Raw genomic sequence first — 18,664 nt, forward strand, 5'->3', positions numbered from 1 at the left:
CAGGACAGACACGTAGAATTACTTTATGAAGATAAAAGAACCTTTAAAACTCCTATAGGTTTTTCCAAATTGCTCTCCAAAAATCAGTGCTAGTGTGCCCTTCCAGCAACAGGCCCTGTTACCCTAACCATCGGGAGACGTTCTCAGGCTTTTAGAAAATCTGATGAAAAATGTTTTGTTGTTATCTATTTGCTTTTCTTTGAATGCTAGTGGTATTGAGCCTTTCCGTGATAGTTGGCCAATGTTTGATGAGGAATAGGATAACACACAGATTCAAAATAGTTCCCCACATAATACTTCATTACAAAGGAGAAAAAAAAGAATTTTGTGGTGGAGAAATCTGTCCTACACCACCTTCATTGGGGGACCAAGGTGAAAGTCATCAGTAATGGGACAAGTCAAAATGGGGGACCACCTCATGGTAATGAACATAATGGGAAAACAGCATCATTTCTGTGATACTGCTACCAAAGATGTGTGATGTGAATCTAATCATGAGGTAAACCAAACTGAGGGACAAACTACAAAAAACGAATTGGTGTCAAGTTCATGGGAAACAAAGAAAAAATGAAGAACTCTTCCGGAGTGAAGGAGACTGAAGAAACATGACAAACGAGGTCCGTGGGTTAGATGGCAGTTGTGAATCAATGTTAATCTCCTGATTTTGAAGGTTGTATAATAATTTGTAGGAGAAACAGTCCTTGTCTGTAGGAAATTCACACTAAAATAGTAGGAAGTCATGGGGCTTCAGGTCAGCAACTTACACTAAAATGGTTCAGGAAAAACATGTTATTTGTATTCTCTTTGTAATTTTTATGAACACTTGAGATTAGATTATAAAACAACCCACTTTTTCACATTAGTAATCCAATACATAATCCTCGTGAACATTTCTTTCTTCTTGGCACCCAGTAGACAGCACATATTTATCCTTGTGGCAGAGAGGATAAATCTTGACTTTTTTTCCTCTTCCCTTGTGTTTTTTGCTAACATAGATTTCAACAGTCGTAAATCTCATGTTATCACACTATCTACAAGTCAGAATGAAAGTGTGTGAGAGCTAATCAAAGGCTGTCATTGAGGAGGAAGATGTGAAGTACTGGCCTGCTAGTCATACACTCCAGCCTTTTCAGGATTTCAAATGTAGGAAAGTTTCCTGAAATTCTGTCTTAAGGGCATTCACATGTTATACTAACTGGCAAGCACTGGGGAGAAAATACCACCTAATATTAATTTGCAAGCATCAACTTAACTTAGGTTCAAACATTAATTGTAGGAAACCATTATTCAAATAAAGCACGCAAATCTCTACATGTGAGCTAAGCTCCAAAATACTTGCTTTCAGAATTATATTTGTTCATGTAGCTACAGAGATATATTTTAACAGTATCTTCTCTGTTGACTTGCCACAGGAAAACAGAGTTGCTATGAAATATTCCTTTTAAGAAAAAACGCAGGATCTAGTGCAGAGTTCCGAAAACCCTAAAAGGTTATTATTCTTCCTTCATTTTCCTTCTCCCACTTACCCTTTTTAAAATAAGTTAAGCATAAAATGTAAGATTGGAAAAGCAGATACAATTTGTTATTTTGGGCTGCCATCTAGTGTTAAAATAAAGAACACATTTACTTTTTCCCTTTTGTAAACTTGTAGTGATAGTATTTTCAAAATGACAGAAGTTAGAAGTTAATACTACAGCTAAAAGATTTTTAAAATAAAAACTAAATATATTTAAGGCATCTAACACGCTGGTTAAATATATACGCAGTGCAATGGTTACTACTGTCAAGCTACTTAACATAGTATCTCCTCACATAGTTACCATGTTTTGTGTGCACCTGAAATCTACTCTCTCAGCGTATTTCCCGTGTTCAGTACAGTGCTAAGTGTAGTCATCATGCCTGTAAATTAGATCTCTAAATTTATTCATCCGACACAAATACAACTTTGTACCCTTTGACCAATATCTCCCCATTGCCCCCACCATCCCAGCCCCTGCTAACTACTGTTCTACACTCTGCTTCTATGCCTCTATAACTTTGATTTGATGTTTTAGGATTCCACATTTTATTTATATATATATATATATATATATATATATATATATATATATATATATATCATATATAGTATGTGGAATCTTAAAACATGGATAAATGGATACATGGATAAATTTTTCCATTTATCCATTGATGGACACTTAAGTTGTTTCCATATCTAGGCTATTGTGGATAATGCTGTAATGAACATGGGAGTGTAGAAATCTCTTTGAGATCTTGTTTTCAATTTCTTTGGATATATATCCAGAAATTAGATTGCTGGATCATCTGATAGTTCTCTTTTTTAATTTTTTGAAAAAAAATACCATTTTCCATAGTAGTTATACCAATTTACATTCCTACCAACAGTGCACAGAATTGATTCCCTTTTCTTCACATCCTCTTCAACATTTGTTATCTCTTGTGTTTTTGATGACAACCATTCTAACAATGGGAGGTGATATCTCATTGGTTTGCGTTTCTCTGATGATTAGTGGTGTCAAACATCTTTTCATACACCTAGTGGCTATGTGTATGTCTTCTTTGGAAAAATGTCTGCTCAGTTCCTACCCATTTTTTAGCCAGATTTTTTCTTTCTTTTTCAGTTGAGTGAGCTTTTTATATATTTTGGACACTAATCCTTTTTCAGATATATGATTTGCAAATATTTTCTCCCATTTGGTAGATTGCCTTTTCAGTTTGTTGATGGTTTCCTTGGCTTTTGAATCTCACTTGTTTATTTTTGCTTTTGTTGCCTGTGCTTTCAAATACAGAGCAAGACCTGAGAATTCTTTATTGTGCAGACAGCTGTGTGCAAGGCCCCAGCCACCAAATGCTAGCAGTACTTTCTTTTAATTGGAACATCCAAAAATGGCCTGAGAGGCCATTGTCACCCTGACTCCTGTATGATTTCATTTTCATAGCAATTAGAGACAAAGCACGGGCAAGTTGAAAATTTTAGTTTATTCTGTAAATATTAATGGATAATATAGTTTATATTATGGCATATTGCATTTCTATATTTTGAATAATATTTCTTATAGACCCACAGAAATAGGCCTTTCATTATAGTATATAATAAAAAAAAAAAAGCATAATTGCCTGACCTCACATATTTAAAATGTGGAAGAGATTATAATACAATCTACAAGCTAACAGATATAATGATAGTAAGACATAGATATATAAGAAGAGAAACTTGATGTAATTCCTATAAGTAACTTTTTAAATTTTTAAATATTTTGCTATAATTATTGTCTTATAAATTTTCTGAGTGTTACAAATTTTCTTAACATTTTTATGGGCTTAGACATTTTCTTACAAATGTTATGGACCAAAGTGAGGAAAATAAAAAACTAAGAAAAATAGGAAATGAAGACAAATAAGAAGTACAAAATATAGTTTAAAAGACAACAAAGGATACAGAAAAGAAAACTTAAAACAGGAAAAAATTTGGGAACAAGTCATATACAGTATGTTGTTGCTTTTTCTTCCTCAAAATTAATTTTTATGACTCAGTAATTTTAGTAATCATAGAAACTCACAGGGTATTTCTTATTTATCTGATGAATTTGTGGATTCACATAGTATAGCAAATTAAGAAAAATCTTTAAATCTTGAACATTTACCTTGCTGGGGGGGAAAACAGCGTTAATTCATTCAGTTCTATTCCTACCGTGAATTGCTTCAGGTTTTCTGAAGCATTAAATATGAAACTGGATCAGCTCCTTGGAAAGTTTTGAAAATATGAAACTTTAAGGGAAATAATAGAAATATGGGCAGGACGGAAGAAAACCTATATGCCTATGTATCAATTTAGCAGCCTGATCTCATAATCTAATGATTTTTCTACATATTTCTCAGAAGTTCTATTTTAAAGAATATCCTTTTCATTTATTTAAAGACATAACTTTGAGGGTTGAAGGGAACTCTAAAGATTACAGTATAACTTTCTGTCTTGAAGGAAAATCTAAATTGCCTGTCGACCAAGAAAGTTTTCAAAAATAGAAAAGGAAAAAAATTTTAATCACTTCCCTTGGGAACTGATTTTCATGCCTAGCAGCATATTGGTCAGGAATATTCTGTTACACTCTCACCATTATTCAGATATGTTCAATAAGTTCTGTAAGGATTTTTGGAGATATTGAGGGAGTGGATCCAAGTCCTTAAACTTGACCTTTCAAAGGATAAATCTAGATAACCTTCTTATAGAAGTAGGCCAGGAAGAGTTCTGTTTCTGTTGTTTCTACATACATGACTTCCGACCAAAGTTATGATAATCTAGAAAAGTTTCTTGCTGTTCTCCCCCATTACCTGTTTTTTGTCAGGAGGTGAGTTGAATGGACATCTTATCTGGTTAGCAAAATAGCGTTTGTGGCTTTGGAGCTGAATCACGGCCAGCATTAATTTACCTAAGGTTTTAAGTGGAATGAAAAGAACTACAGGGCTGAGTCCTGGCCAAAGCTTAAGAAAAGACCATGTTTCCAAACTGAGGGAACTAACATAAGCTCATAAAGTTCAGAAACCATTAGACCCACAGTGCTTGGATGGGCCAAGTAGACCCTTTGTTATTGGAAAAGAATGCACTCCAGGTGGACTGAACATCACTAGTCTTTGGATGGGTATCATAGTACACGGCAGGGATTAAACAAGGCCTGGAACGAGTGCTCTGACATCGTATAGTGCTTTTGTGTGGCTGCATCAAACCCTGGTTTTCATCAGTAATGAGAGAGCATTCCGACCTCCCTATCCCCATGTTCACTCCCAGTGTTCAGGAAGTAATTGTGAATGCTGTGGCTAACGGCACAAAAGGCAACGCCACAGGTCGATTACCTTCTGCTTAAACCAGTGGCTTCCCCCAAGAACGAAGAGCAGCAAATCAAAGCAGCTGATCGCTGTTACACTCAAGAAGATTTCATTGTAAAACGCCATGTTGTTGTTGCAGTGGTTTGAGTGGGCCACCGTGTACAAGTAATAGAGCCTGAAGAACTGGTAGGGGAGGAAGCAGATAAAGATGACCCCGATGAAAAACAGGTTTTTCACCTGGGCCCAGAACTCCTGGTGGGAGAACAAGGAGTGGCGTAGCTTCCGCACCATGGACATGGTGACGAAGACCTGGAAGACCAAGAGGACCGCCGCAGTGGCAATGACCACGGTGACTATCAGGTAGTTGACCACCTGCACGGAGGGATGCGCCAGCTCCTTGTGGAACCTGAAACACTGTCGCTCCTCATACTCCTCGTAGCTCCCGTACTGAGAAACAACCAGAGGCACCATGATGACCACCACCAGCAGCCACATGGCGGTGCTGGCCGCCACGGCGTGCAGCTTCCTGTAGAACTCCACCTTGTCCTTGCGCTTGAAGAAGATGAGGTACCTGATGACCAGGATGACCACGTAGAACAGGAAGGTGAGGTACATGTGGACGTGCAGCATGGCGCTCACGAACTTACAGAAGGACAAGCCGAACAGCCACTCGTGCTTGACGAGGTAGGTCAAGCGGAACGGCACGGTCAGCAGAAACACGCTGTGGACCACCACCAGGTTGACGACGGCCGTGGTGGTCACAGACCGCGTGTTCATTTTCGCCAGCAGGAACAGGATGGAGATGACCCCCACCAGGCCTCCCACGAGCACCGCGCCGTAGAGCGTGGTTAGATGGGTTGTCGGTTTCAGATCGCAGATGGAACCATTGTGGGCGAACATACTTCAGAAGTCACCTGGAAGAGACAGAGCACGCGTGTAACTGACAGGCTTCCAGAGCGTTGGTCATGGCCCCCTAGCACTGGCAATGTGACTGAGGCACGCAGCTGTTTACGTGACATAAACTTCATGGACCTTAAGAACGAAGACTGCCGTTCCATGTCTGTCCACTCCAGACTGAAAACACAGAAAATCAATGATGCTGAATCTTTAATAGCTTAAAGACCTATTGAGAGGTTCCCATAGACATATGTATATATATGTGGTCAAGACAGTTCACCTAAAACTGAATTGCAGACCATATGATGATGAAACACCGACACTACTATATCTTGAAAACTGCTCTTCCCTGTTTCTGGATTTCTCACTTTCCTATTTCCTTTACTTGGTTTATAGCAGATCCCATACTTAGTTCATTCAGCATCCCTTCCAACCCTTTCTTGCCTGCCTTTCTGTACAGATTTTTCACTTTTATGTGACCTAGTTTTTGCTAGTCTTGTCACACTACTGCAAAATTTGGAGGCAGAAGTGAGGCCGGTGAAGAATGTCAGTGTGAGATTATCTCTAATCTCTCAATGAGAGATCAAATCACTTGGCAAGACCATAGGGGATATTGGGTTGCTCTGGCACTGGGACCCAGTGCTACTCATCAGGGACTTCAGGAAGCGGTAGCCAGTCAGTGATGTTTCAGCTGTTAACCCCGGGGTGGTGTTGGATATTTTTCCCTGACTACATGGATCATGGCTTTGTAGCAACCAAGCCTGGTTCCCAGACATTCCAAGATATTCTGTAAGCTATTAGCTCTTTTTTTAAATTTAAATATAATATTTTATTTGCATTTTTTTTAATTAAAGTTTATCGGGGTGACAATTGTTAGTAAAGTTACATAGGTTTTAGGTGTACAATTCTGTAATACATCATCTCTATATCACATTGTGTGTCCACCGAGTCAGTTTTCCTTCCATCATCATATATTTGATCCCTTTTATCCTCATCTACCACCTCCTTCCCCTCTTACCCTCTGGTAACCACTAAACTATTGTCTGTGTCTATGTTTTGTTTCTTCATTTGTTTGTCTTGTTCTTTTGTTGTTTTCAGTTTTATGTACCACATAACAGTGAAATCATATGGTTCTCTGCTTTTTCTGTCTGACTTACTCCGCTTAGCATTGTAATCTCAAGATCCATCCATGTTGTCGCAAATGGCACTATTTCATCTTTTCTTAGGGCAGATTAGTATTCCATTGTATATATATACTACATCTTTATCCAATCATCTATCGAAGAACACTTGGTTGTTGCCATGTCTTGGCCACTGTAAATAAAGCTGCGATGAACATCAGAGCACATATATCTTTATGGATAAATGTTTTCAGATTTTGGGGGGTAGATACCCAGGAGAGGAATTGCTGGGTCATACAGTAATTCTATTTTCAATTTTTTGAGGAACCTCCACACTGCCTTCCATAGCAGCTACACCAATCTGCATTCCCACCAACAGTGTATGAGGGTTCCTTTTTCTCCACCTAATGAAGTTTTTAAAACTGTAAATATTGTTCTCAAAAACAAATGTACATATAGTGGAGTGTTTAACTATAAGTATACAACTCATTGAATTGTAACAGAGTAAATATACTTTTACCAAAGAAAATCCCTATCCTGACAACTAGCATCATACTGTAGGTTTGTCTGCTTTGAATTTTATATAAATTCAGTCTGCTTTTTGTGTGTGTATCTAGCTTCATTCACTCAATATTCTATTTTGAGGTTCATTCATGTGTATAGTTTTAGTTCATTCTTATTGCAATATATTATATCGTTATATGAATATATCACAGTTTATCCATTCTATTATTGATGGACAATTAAATAGTATTATTTCCAGTTATAAATCTATTATAAATAATGCTACTCTGAACAGTCTTATAAACATCTTTTGTAAAAATAAGTATGCATTCCTGTTGGGAATTTGCCTAAGTGTGGAAGTGATGGATCGTAGGGTATGCATATGTTCAGTTTTAGTAAAAACTGCAAACAGTTTGCAATATAAATTCCCACTAACAGTTGGGGAGAGTCTCAGTTGCTCCACAACATCAAGAATGCTCAGACTTTTCTGCCTTTTTTCATTTTTGTCATTGTCATAGATGTTGTTTTACTCTGTTCCCCTGATGAATAATAAAGATAAGCACATTCTCATATATTTGTTGGACACTTGGCTATCCTGGTTTTGTGATGTGCCTGTTAAAATCTTTTGCCATCTTTCTATTTGGTCATGTGCCTTTTTTCTTATTGATTTGTAGTAGTTCTTCATATAGCCTAGCTATCACTCCTGTGTTGGATATATGTATTGCAAACATCTTCTCGCATTTTAATTTTCAGTATTTAATTGGTGTCTCTTTATTAATAGCACTTGTAATTTTCAGTTAACCAATTTATCAAATTTTTCTTCAGAGTCAGCGCTTTCCTGTCCTATTAAGGAATCATTGTCTACCCAAAGGCAATAAAGATAGTATGATGTGTTTTATTCAACTTTTTTTAAAAAGTTATTTTTGGAATTCACTTTTACAGTCATGTACATTCCATTAAGAATTGATTTTTAATATAATATAAGGTAGGAGGCCATGATTAGTTTTTCCCGTATGGCTAGCCAATTGACCCAGAATCATGAATTAGAAAGATCGCCCTTATTTCCTCTAAACTGCAGTGTTACCTTTGTTATAAATTACGTGACCAGATATGACTCAACTTAGTTCATTTGAAGGACTCCACTATGGACTACTGGTTTATTGATCTACACGTGTGCAAATATACACTGTCTAAATCACCATTGTGATTTATATTGGGTAGCGTTATACGTTGTATATGTAGTATAGCTTTTCCAGCTTTCTTTTCTTTAAGATCACCTGAGCTATACTGACTTTCTGTGTCAATTATAGAAACTGCTTATAAACATTTCTGGGGTTTTTAATGGGTTTGCATTGAAATTATAAATATTGATAGCTTTCAGTATTGAGTCTGCTACTCCCTGAACATAATATGTTCCTTCATTTTCTTATGTCTTCTTTAGTTTGTCTCATAATTGGTTCTTCATAAATAATTATTAAATGAATGAAACCGAACATTAAAAAAATAAACAGATAATCTATAAAAGAATTAAAAATAAATCAGCATCAGATTTTTGACATATTGAATGCTGGGGAAAAAAATATGAATGGTTTTGAAAGACAATTTTCAATTTAGAATTCTGCTTTCAACCAAACTATCATTCAAGAGGGAGAGAAGAGGAAAGATTTTCTGATACATGAACACACAGAAAGCTTACCTCTCTCAGATCCTTCTTGAATTATTGGTGTATATTCCAGCAAAATGAAAAAGGATATATGAGATACCAAAAATACAGTAGTGAATCAGTATATAAATGGAACACAATTACATCTAAAATAATACTCCCCCCCACAATACTATAATGCCTGATGGTTTTAACATGGAGGGAATGGGAAAAATAAAAGAGAATTTGTATGTTAAGATTTTTGTCTTACTGGCAGGAGGTTAAAGATAGTATTTACTATATAGAAACAACTTTTATATATATATATATATGATTTTAAATTATATATATATATGATTTTGAATTATTGATGAAAATTTAAGAATAATCACTTGGTAAATAGAAGTTGGTGTGCCTTACAAATTATCAGAAAGGAAAATGAAATACAGTAAACCCAATAAATCCAAGCAAAAGCAGGAAGGAGAAATAAACAGGAAACATGGTAAATGACAAATTTATAAAGAAAACAATAAGTCCAGACTTATCTGAAATAATAATCAATATAAATTGTGTTCTGTTCCTTCCTCCACTTATAAAAAAGAGAAATTATATACAACTCTGTGAATATGATAAAAGCCACTGATTTGTGTAATTTAAAACAGTGAGTTACATGGTATATGGATCGTATCTCAATAAAGGCATTAAAGAAAGGGAGAGAAAAAAATGGTGTCTTATTGGGCCTCTAGTGACGAGGAAGAGGAGAGTACCATTATCAATAAAGGGCAGGAAGTAAGGTAGACTCCATGGTGCTGCGTGGCTGCTGCATGTTGGGAGCACAGCACTGAAGCCTGACTCAGATCCCTGGGTGCCAGCTCGGTGGCCTTGGTGTCGGTAACGGGGAGCTTTGGTGACCTGGCCAGACTCTTGTTAAAGTCCTGGCCCCACCGACCTTGTCCTCCATTCCTCTTTGCTTCCCACTCCACCCCTGGCTTCACTTCCTCCTGCCACACGTTGAGGCCCGGGGATGGATTCAGCCTCCTGATGACTCAGTGCGAGAGAAGCAGCCCTACCCCAGTCATTCTCTCCCGAGCAGTCATCACCCTCCTCTCCCTTGTCCCTGTGGTCCTCCATACCCACCCTTGTCCCCAGGAATGAAGGCGCCACCAAAGCTGTATGATTCACGACTGTGTCTTCAGGGCCAGAGGACACCTGCACCAGGGGTCAGAAGGCAAAGTCATAGAATCTTAGCATGAGAGAGGAACCTGGAGCTCATGGGTCCAACACGCCACTGAAACCGAGGAAGACACTGCAGCTCCCCCAGGCACCTCCGTGACCTCACCCAGGAGTCAGCAGCTAAATATCAGTGCTCTGTTCCAGTCCAGAAGTGTCCTCTACTGCAGGAGCTCTCCAGAGAGGGGACAGCCAGCCCTCCAGTGGCACAGCCACGCTCTGCGCCCACCCTCGTGTACCCCTCTGCAAGGACACCAGTGAGCAGCCAGGATGAGCCCCAGCTCCAGCCCAAAGAGGCAGAACAGAGAGAAAAGGTTGCTGGACAAACGGTTTTCCTGCCTTTGAGATTTCCTTAGAACAAACTGCATTCTGTCATGTTCATCAAAAACAAATAGGATCATTCACTTGAATCATTCAGGGAAAACTAAGCAGCATTTCATCCAAAATATTTTGAGAAAAGATTCTGGAATGACAGCTTCACGCTAAGGACAGCCTCAGGGTAGGTTAAAAAAAAAAAAAAAAGTCTGTCTGAAAGTAGCAGAAGCCATATGGAAACAACAAAACAGAAATGTCAACTCTAAAGAAATCCATTTGAGGGCATTATATACGGCTCAGGATCATGGAACCATCCCCCTCCCTTCTTTTCTTCGGGTTTGTGCTCTCACAGTCGTCTTCCTGGGCCTGTCCTATTTCTGAAGTTTGAAAGGAAACTCCTGGGTCTTCAACCAAAATTGTAAACAAAAAATGCTTGTGTAGACGATTTCAAGTGAAGTCAGAGCTGTAGCCTCACTCATCAAAAACACCAGTTCCAACTGCCAGCAGCATGTGGGGTTCGAGCCCTTATTTCTGCCGTCAGTGTTTCTGACTGTACAGCTCCTGGTTACTCACAAGGGAAATGAAAGCTAAACGTGCGGCCCCACGAGGCTGAAACGAAGAAGCTTTGTTTTCGTACCAAGCAAGAGCCACATCGCCTTGTCACTACTTTCCCTTCTCCACATTAAGGAGCACCCTGACGTCTTCCCATTCTGGGGAAGCGCTTTGCACTGACCTGTGCGCCTGTCGGTACTAACGTGTGCTGTGAGTTCTCACCCTCACACGTCCCCCCATCTCCTTAGTGGGAATCTTGCTGCAAAGATCTTGTTACCCAAGGATTGTGCCATGTTCCCGGGGAACTTCAGTCTGGGGGTTTGTGTTCCTGGAATTCCCAAGTGCCCAGCGTTGCAGTGGTCGGGCCACCCTCGCCACGTGATCTGGCCTACTTAACCCCCGCAGCCTCAAAAGACAGAGAAGGACATGTCAGGGAGCTGGTAAGGGAGGAGGCTGCACACTCACAAAGTTTGGTATTCAGCAGTGCTAGTAACTCGCTCACCGCCAAGCTTCCTTGCAGCCCAGCGAAGAACTAAAACAGCTGTAATAAGGCACGGAGAGGATGTCACTGGACAAGGCTGTTTTTTCATTTTCATGTCACACGATTCTACTGGATGTGTTGCATCAAGCTTATCACAAGGGGGGTGGGGGGTGGGAGATGAGGGTAAAGGGGGTCAAATATATGGTGATGGAAGGAGAACTTACTCTGGGTGGTGAACACACAATGGGATTTATTGATAATGTAATACAGAATTGTACACCTGAAATCTATGTAATTTTACTAACAATTGTCACCCCAATAAATTAAAAAAAAAAAAAAAGATTGTCACAAGCAGGGTTTCTTCCGTTCTGCCCCTCGATGACCATTCCTTGCATTTATCCAAATGCCCATCTTTTACGTTATCTTCTTATCATAATAACTACCTGGGTTTCGCTTCCTTTTCCTTTCTCAGTGTGTCTGTTTCTTTCTTTGTTTTTAATTTTATTACAAAAGAGAGGCAACTAAATTGCAGAAGCTAAAGAAAACTCAGAAGATGAACTGAATTTTCCCACTCTTAAATATTTTAATGTATTTCTGCTAGTATATTTTTATGTATCTATGTTTCTAGTGAGATAGTTATAATCACATTGTACCTCAATTTTCAGCCCACATTTTTCACTTGTAGTATAATTGAAGTACTTAGTCTTAAAGCTTCTATACTTTTAAATGACTACATAACATCTGATCTATTTGATATTTGCAACGTTATTTAACCACATTTTCACTGATGGGGTGTTTCTAACGTACTGTTGTTATAAATAACTCTATGATAAACATTTTTGTGAATTAAGCGTCTTACATATTTTGGATTATTTTTAGAAGGTGGTAGCCACAAAAAGTGTGTTCATATGACATGAAATATTTGTGGATAATGGTTTATAGAGCCAAATTGCTACATTGACAGGTACGAAATATTCAAGTAAACATTTTATTTCTGCTACCTAATTTGAGCTATTCCTATAAGTAGTTTTTTTGTTTGTTTGTTTTTAATGCTTTATCCAAATGACTCTACTCAGCCAGAATCTTGACTCACTGTTCTTGTAGGCAGAATTCTGAAGTGAACAAAACAAGGGGCTGTGGGTAAAATACTTTCCCTTTAAACCTACGCCATACTCTCTGCCCTCAGCAAGCTAAGCTAACAATGAGGGAATGCTCTTCCAGAAGTTCTAGAGGTATTCTGTTCAAATCGTACCTTCCCTTCACATCTAAACAGAGTTCTGGAAAAATCGTTCACCTCTGTCTTGGAGCCCAATATAATCTGCCAACAAAGCCAGATGCCCCAGAGATGACCTGGAGAGGACATGACTTTAGAGAACATGGAGCCTCTTTATTAAGGAAAAGATGACATTTCATTTGAGAATTAGCCAACATCTGTGGCTGAGAGGCACCAGCCCCCCGGGGAATGTGAGACGTAAGCTGACGCAAAGCGGGAAGCCCTTCCTCCAGTCACAGCTACTGAGAAGTGAGCCCGGCAAGGCAGTCGGTTGAGGCTCCCCCCTGACCCCCAGTACCAGGTGCCTCTGGGTTCATGCTTGGCCACCAACAGTGAATGTTTCTATTCTAGCATGATCTGTAGGTAACAATAGTGGCCCTAGCTTTTGTTCCTGGAGCTGTGATGGGAATTGCACATACATTACTTCTAATCCTCCCAAGATGTCTAGGAGGTGAGTGTCTTATCCCAAATATCAAATGAAGAAATTGAGGCTCAGGAAACAGGCAACTTGCCCGGGTTCACTCACCTAACAGGTGGTGCTCGGAGACCCAGATCTTGAGTGCCACCTCCCAGGGGTGCAGCAATGCACAAGTCCTCCTGTGACAGAAAGGGGACATCCCAGCTGTCGTCTGAGCCAGGGTGCTGCTGGGCAGCTGCTGTTCGTTTCTCCACTGTGCTGGTTTGTATCTCTACGACCAGTTACCACAGTACTGAGAGGCAATTAACTTGAATGCAAGCTGGAGACTTGAGGGGGTAATTAAAATAGACCCACTCTGAAGCCAATAAATGTTTGCGAAGCAATTCATCAGATTGTAATATATTAGAAAATAAAACAGCATTACCATTTAAATACCCACATTTAATTTGTCCTAGAGCCCTTTTCTTAATTCTTTTTCACTTTTTGCACTATAAGTCCTCAACTCCCCTTTTTTGAGATTGGAAATCACACTGAGACTTTATTACGTGGCTCAACCCCAGCCCAGAGAGGACCATGTCTAGCCATCGAAGGGCACGAGGGGCTGGCATCTGTAAGTGCCTGCTCCCTGGACTCAGGGATCCCTGGCTGAGCAGCTGGAGCACAGCCCTCTCCTGGGAGCGCCACGCCTTCCCTCTGACTGCTTTTTTGCCTGGTCCCTGGCCCACTTCCCAGCCCCCTCTGCGTATTGAGCCTCCCTGAACCCCGTCCATCTTCCCTTACTCTGGCACTCCTATCTTCACTCCATGCCCTCGTATTAATTTATATGTAGCTCTCTGATCAACGACCCTCCCAGGACCAGCCAGCCCCTGGGACGTCGGTTCCAGCCTGTCTCTGACGTTCTTGAGGGCCTACTCCCTCAGTTATTCCTGCCAGCCCCTGTTTCCCAGGGCTGCTCCTGCTTCTTTTTATCCTTGCCTTATTTCTCACGGAAACCCTGGAGGATTCAGGCTTTGTCATGCTCTCATTCCCTCACGGCTTCCCTTCAAAGTATATCCCCTTGCCCGATCCCACAGGGGCTAAAGTAGTTTCCTGTAGAAATTTCCAGTGTGGGAGGAGGTGCCACTTACTTCCTTCATTTCCTGTATCGTTCTCAGCCGCTTTTTTCTTGGTCTGCTACCCAGCCGCCTCTGCACTGTACGTTCTAACCATGGCCAAGAAGAGCTCTAAGACTAGAAAATGGAGTCCCTTCTTACAGCAGTGACTCATGACTCTCATACGTGTGGCAAAGGGTAAGTGTCAGGATTCGGGGAGAGAAGAGCTAAGTTGCTGGGAGCATCTCGGTCCTCTATACAGGAAGACGGGAACCAGCTTGTCCATGACTAAACACAGATGAGATCCCTGTTAGACGTTACTGAAGAATGGATAGACAAAGCTACTATTAACCATTAAGCTGGATGAGGGAAGAGGCACCACATATCCAAACATGGGTCAGAAAACGTCTTGGCAGATTGTTGTACAGAAACACTCATCACTGAATCTGATGGTCAAATAAGATGACCCGTCTCAGATTCTGTAATTTAACAAACACCTGGCTTTTGCAGTCAGATCTTACTCCACCTCTTCACTCACCTAGACTTTTCCCTAGGTCCCAAACAGCAGGACTCCCTGCCATAGTCCCGCTGAGCAAGCAGCCGGAGGTATTGCTTTCTGACCTTCTGGCTGACACTTCAGCTTCTTTAAAAGTCACAAAGACCAACATCAGTAGCTTCTCTAGGTTCTGACCACAGAATTCACTTCAGTCCTCAAGGGCCTTACAATAGAATACTCAGAAAGTACGTGGCCCTCACTGTTCCAAGACTGGGCAGTGGGGAAAGGCATTTGCTAGAAATCACAAACTTATATCATTGACTTAGTTTCAGTATTTTTCCCCTGGACTATTTTCCCCTTAAATATTTTTTTCATCTCAAATGACATTTTAGCATTGCAGTTCATATTCTGTATTTGTTCATTGATAGCTACAACTGCTACATGTAATGAGAGTAGAAACTCTTTGCCTTTCCCATGTTTTCTGAGTAGGCTGGAACAGTGGGGTTGAGTGGTGGCCGGCCCCCAAAGAGATATGCCCAAGTCTTAGCCCCAGAAACCTATGAATGCGACCTTATTTGGAAAAAGAATCTTTGCAGATGTGATTAATTTAGGGATCTCAAGTTGAGATCAACCTGGATTAACCAAGTGAGCCCTAACCCAATGACAAGTGTCCTTCAGACAGGCTCACCAACAAGGGACACAGAGGAGGGACACAGAGAAGAGGAGAAACCACGTGGAGACAGAGTCGGAGATTGCAGTGATGCAGCCACAAGCAAAGAATGACTGGAGCCACCAAAATCTGGAAGACACAGGAAGTTTTCCCCCTTAGAGCCCTTGGAGGGAGCACAGCCCTTCATTTTGGACTTGTAGGCTCCAAACTGTGAGAGAATAAATGTTCCATGGTCATTTGTTAGGGCAGCTCTAGGAAACTAATACAGGTGGCTGTGATTTTGGCGTTTTCATTGAACTGAGAGAAGAAAGTGACGTGTGGCAGAACCTCTGGGTCTGTAATGTCACAACCACCCAGATCTGCGTGGACATTTTCAAGTACAAACTGGCTGGGCTCCATACGTCAGCCTCCCCAGATTCCAGGAGAAAGTTAAGCTTATCCGATGAAACTCCCCATTTACAAATAGTAGAGGTGGCTACTTGTCCTACCTCTAGTAATATCCCCACGACACTTGGCAGGGAAGCCCACAGTGGGGCTCTGCTTGACATACTGTGTCTTCACATTCCGAGCTGCCGGTGGGCACCTGAAACTTCACAATGTCCCCCAAGTTCTGTGGGCCAAACAGGTCTTCATGTTCTCACCACCCTTGTGATCTCAGAAGAGCCAAGACTTAATGTGGATGAGCTCCTGGCACCAGTTCACCTCTCATTCCTGCTCAGGGCAAATGTCAGCTTTCCTTTGCCTTCGAGTGGCTTTTTCAAGAAGTTCCACAAAGGGTGTCACTCCATTCGTCTCAAGTCAAAGCCACCAGCAGAAATTATTTTCTAGCGCACATGTTCTCTGAAGCTTCTAGATTATCCCGAATCACCATTCCCTGTCTTCATATCGTTGAAGACAACATCTAACTTAATTGTTGCTGTTGATTTGTATATTGATTGAGCATTTTCTTCACTGACAAGAGTCTTCATGAGGGCAGTGACCATGACTGTTTAGTCCAGTATTAGTGTGATGATGGGTACATAGTAAGCACTAAATATTGTGTTGAATATTTGTTGTATTTAAGTCTTCTAATCTCTTTAACTCTGTATGAATTTTTTAATGATGGAACTTTCAATATAATCGATCTATTTCATGCCAGAGAGAAAGGATATGTTGCAAAGCTATGGAACCAGGGGACTTATTTCCTGGTGTATTTATCACCTTTGAACAATTGCATGTAATTTAAGATGCTTATGTTTTCCCAAGAGATGTGTAAAGATTACATGTTAATGAATGAGGGACACAAAGTGAAAGCAGACACAGTCCTGTGCTCAGTGGCTTATGATGTAGTGAGGGAGGTAGAAGCGTGTGGTGGAAATCCAAGAAGGCAGAACTGAGACGGAGCTTTGAGAGCAGAGTGGGGGGAGAGCACGCTGAGCTGGGGGGAGGAGGCCAGGAAGGCTTCAGGGCAGATGCTGCTTTTGAGATGGAACTGAAGGGTAGAAGGGATTTGGTAGGCCGGAAAAGATTCGGGGAGAGAAGGAGGAGTCAGGAAACGTCAGGAGATGGAACAGCAAGAGACACAAAGGACAGACAGCAGACTCTGAAAGGTTTGTTAATGAATAACCCTTCTCTGTTGCAGCCAATCAGCAAATACACAACCTCCACGTAGACTTTGATTATCTAGTCCTAGTTGTTCAGAGATGTCTTCATCTATGTAACTTATGGGGGGAAGGAGGTGACAGTAATTATCTTTGTATTTATCTTTTATTGATTCTATTTTAGACCACGTGCTTTAGACTAGAAGAAAGGAGCATAGCTTTTCCCTTTTGTAGATTTGAAAGCAGCTCTCATTCTTCTGACAAGACCTCAGTCCACATTTTTCTGGGCCACATTCCCTGCTGATGGCTATTATGTGTTTAATAAATGCTCAGAGACACACATTATTAAGAAGGCCCATTCGTAATCAGAGACACCCATGGTTTGGACATAGCCTTGCTCCCTTTCGATCTTACCCACCATGGAAAATTGAAGCTCATTGGCTAGGGAACCTTTCACATTTGTCCTGGGCACCATACATAGATAGAGCTGTGACCTAATAAATGCTCATAACACACTTGGCCCCGTGGGAGGCACTTTGTTGACCTCCAGTCTATGTGGGAAGAAGTTCTCTTTAATATTTAGATACGGAGTCTGACTTGAAAACCTAGCTGAACGTTCAGCAACTTTATGTCCTCTTTTATAACAAATGGGATACAAGTAAATAGAAGTTGAAAATTCATTAAGAAATAGAAATTCTGAAGAAGGGAACCATATACACTGAAAGAAAAATATGATTTACAGTACCTGGCTTCCTGAGCAACAGAACTTAACTCACCAAAGAATGCAGAATTGCCCAACAAGCTGTGTAGCCAGCAGTCAGTTTCCAGGAGGTCCAAGTTATTAAACAATCCTGGTGCACATCTAACACTCTAGAACCTAGCAGACCATCAGACTGCACAGTAACTGTCTTTTACCCACTGCCTTTTTCTCATAACAGTGTGGGGAACACCTCCTCTGTTGCTAGTCCCAAACGCTTCTGGAACATGATAGGAAAATACAGCCCTTTGGAGTCAAGTTAACTGGCTGTCATGTTTCCCCGAAAATAAGACCTCGCTGGACAATCCGCTGTAATGTGTCTTTTGGAGCAAAAATTAATATAAGACCCGGTATTTATGATATGATATGATATGATATGATATGATATGATATGATATGATATGATATGATATGATATGATATGATATGACATGATATAGACACAGTCTTATATTATAGTAAAATAAGACTGGATCTTATATTAATTTTTGCTCCAAAAGATGTATTAAAGCTGATTTTCCGGCTGGGTCTTGTTTTGGGGGAAACACGGTAGTTCCATTAGCAAAATTGTAGACTATCACTCTGTCAATGACCATGAATAAATATAGTAATTTAAATAATATAGGAGAACAATAGCCTGAGCCTGGGTCCTAGCTCTGCCACTTATTGGCTGTATAAATCTTTTCACTTCAAAGTACTACGCCCTCAGCTTTATAGAGGACAATAATAGCACATGCACTGCCAAATCTGTAGGCTCTCAAGAGAATAAAAAGGAATACCACCCACATTTGTCAC

The 18,664-nt window shown here is 40.4% G+C and overlaps 1 protein-coding gene and 1 long non-coding RNA gene across 4 annotated transcripts in view; one reads left to right on the forward strand and one right to left on the reverse strand.

Annotated features, from left to right (window-relative positions):
- LOC141573224 (uncharacterized) overlaps positions 1-18,664 on the forward strand; it is a 75,878-nt gene that overhangs the window by 6,877 nt on the left and 50,337 nt on the right. The window lies entirely within an intron of this gene.
- The window catches only part of GPR141 (G protein-coupled receptor 141), a 33,434-nt gene continuing 17,751 nt past the window's right edge, over positions 2,982-18,664 (reverse strand). The window contains exons 1-2 of one of the 2 annotated variants that reach the window (XM_088797657.1): positions 9,061-9,272; positions 2,982-5,756 (exon numbers count right to left, since the gene is read on the reverse strand). In XM_088797657.1, the coding sequence (XP_088653783.1) occupies positions 4,834-5,742 (909 nt within the window). In that variant the 5' untranslated portion in view covers positions 5,743-5,756; positions 9,061-9,272 and the 3' untranslated portion in view covers positions 2,982-4,833. Of the gene's footprint in view, positions 5,757-9,060; positions 9,273-18,664 lie in introns of those variants that run through there. The other variant, XM_019726333.3, reaches the window with a different exon arrangement.

The sequence above is a fragment of the Rhinolophus sinicus genome, chromosome 4 (genome assembly GCF_057876585.1).
Source record: "Rhinolophus sinicus isolate RSI-liver-muscle chromosome 4, RSI-T2T, whole genome shotgun sequence".
NCBI classification, from domain to species: Eukaryota; Metazoa; Chordata; class Mammalia; order Chiroptera; family Rhinolophidae; genus Rhinolophus; species Rhinolophus sinicus.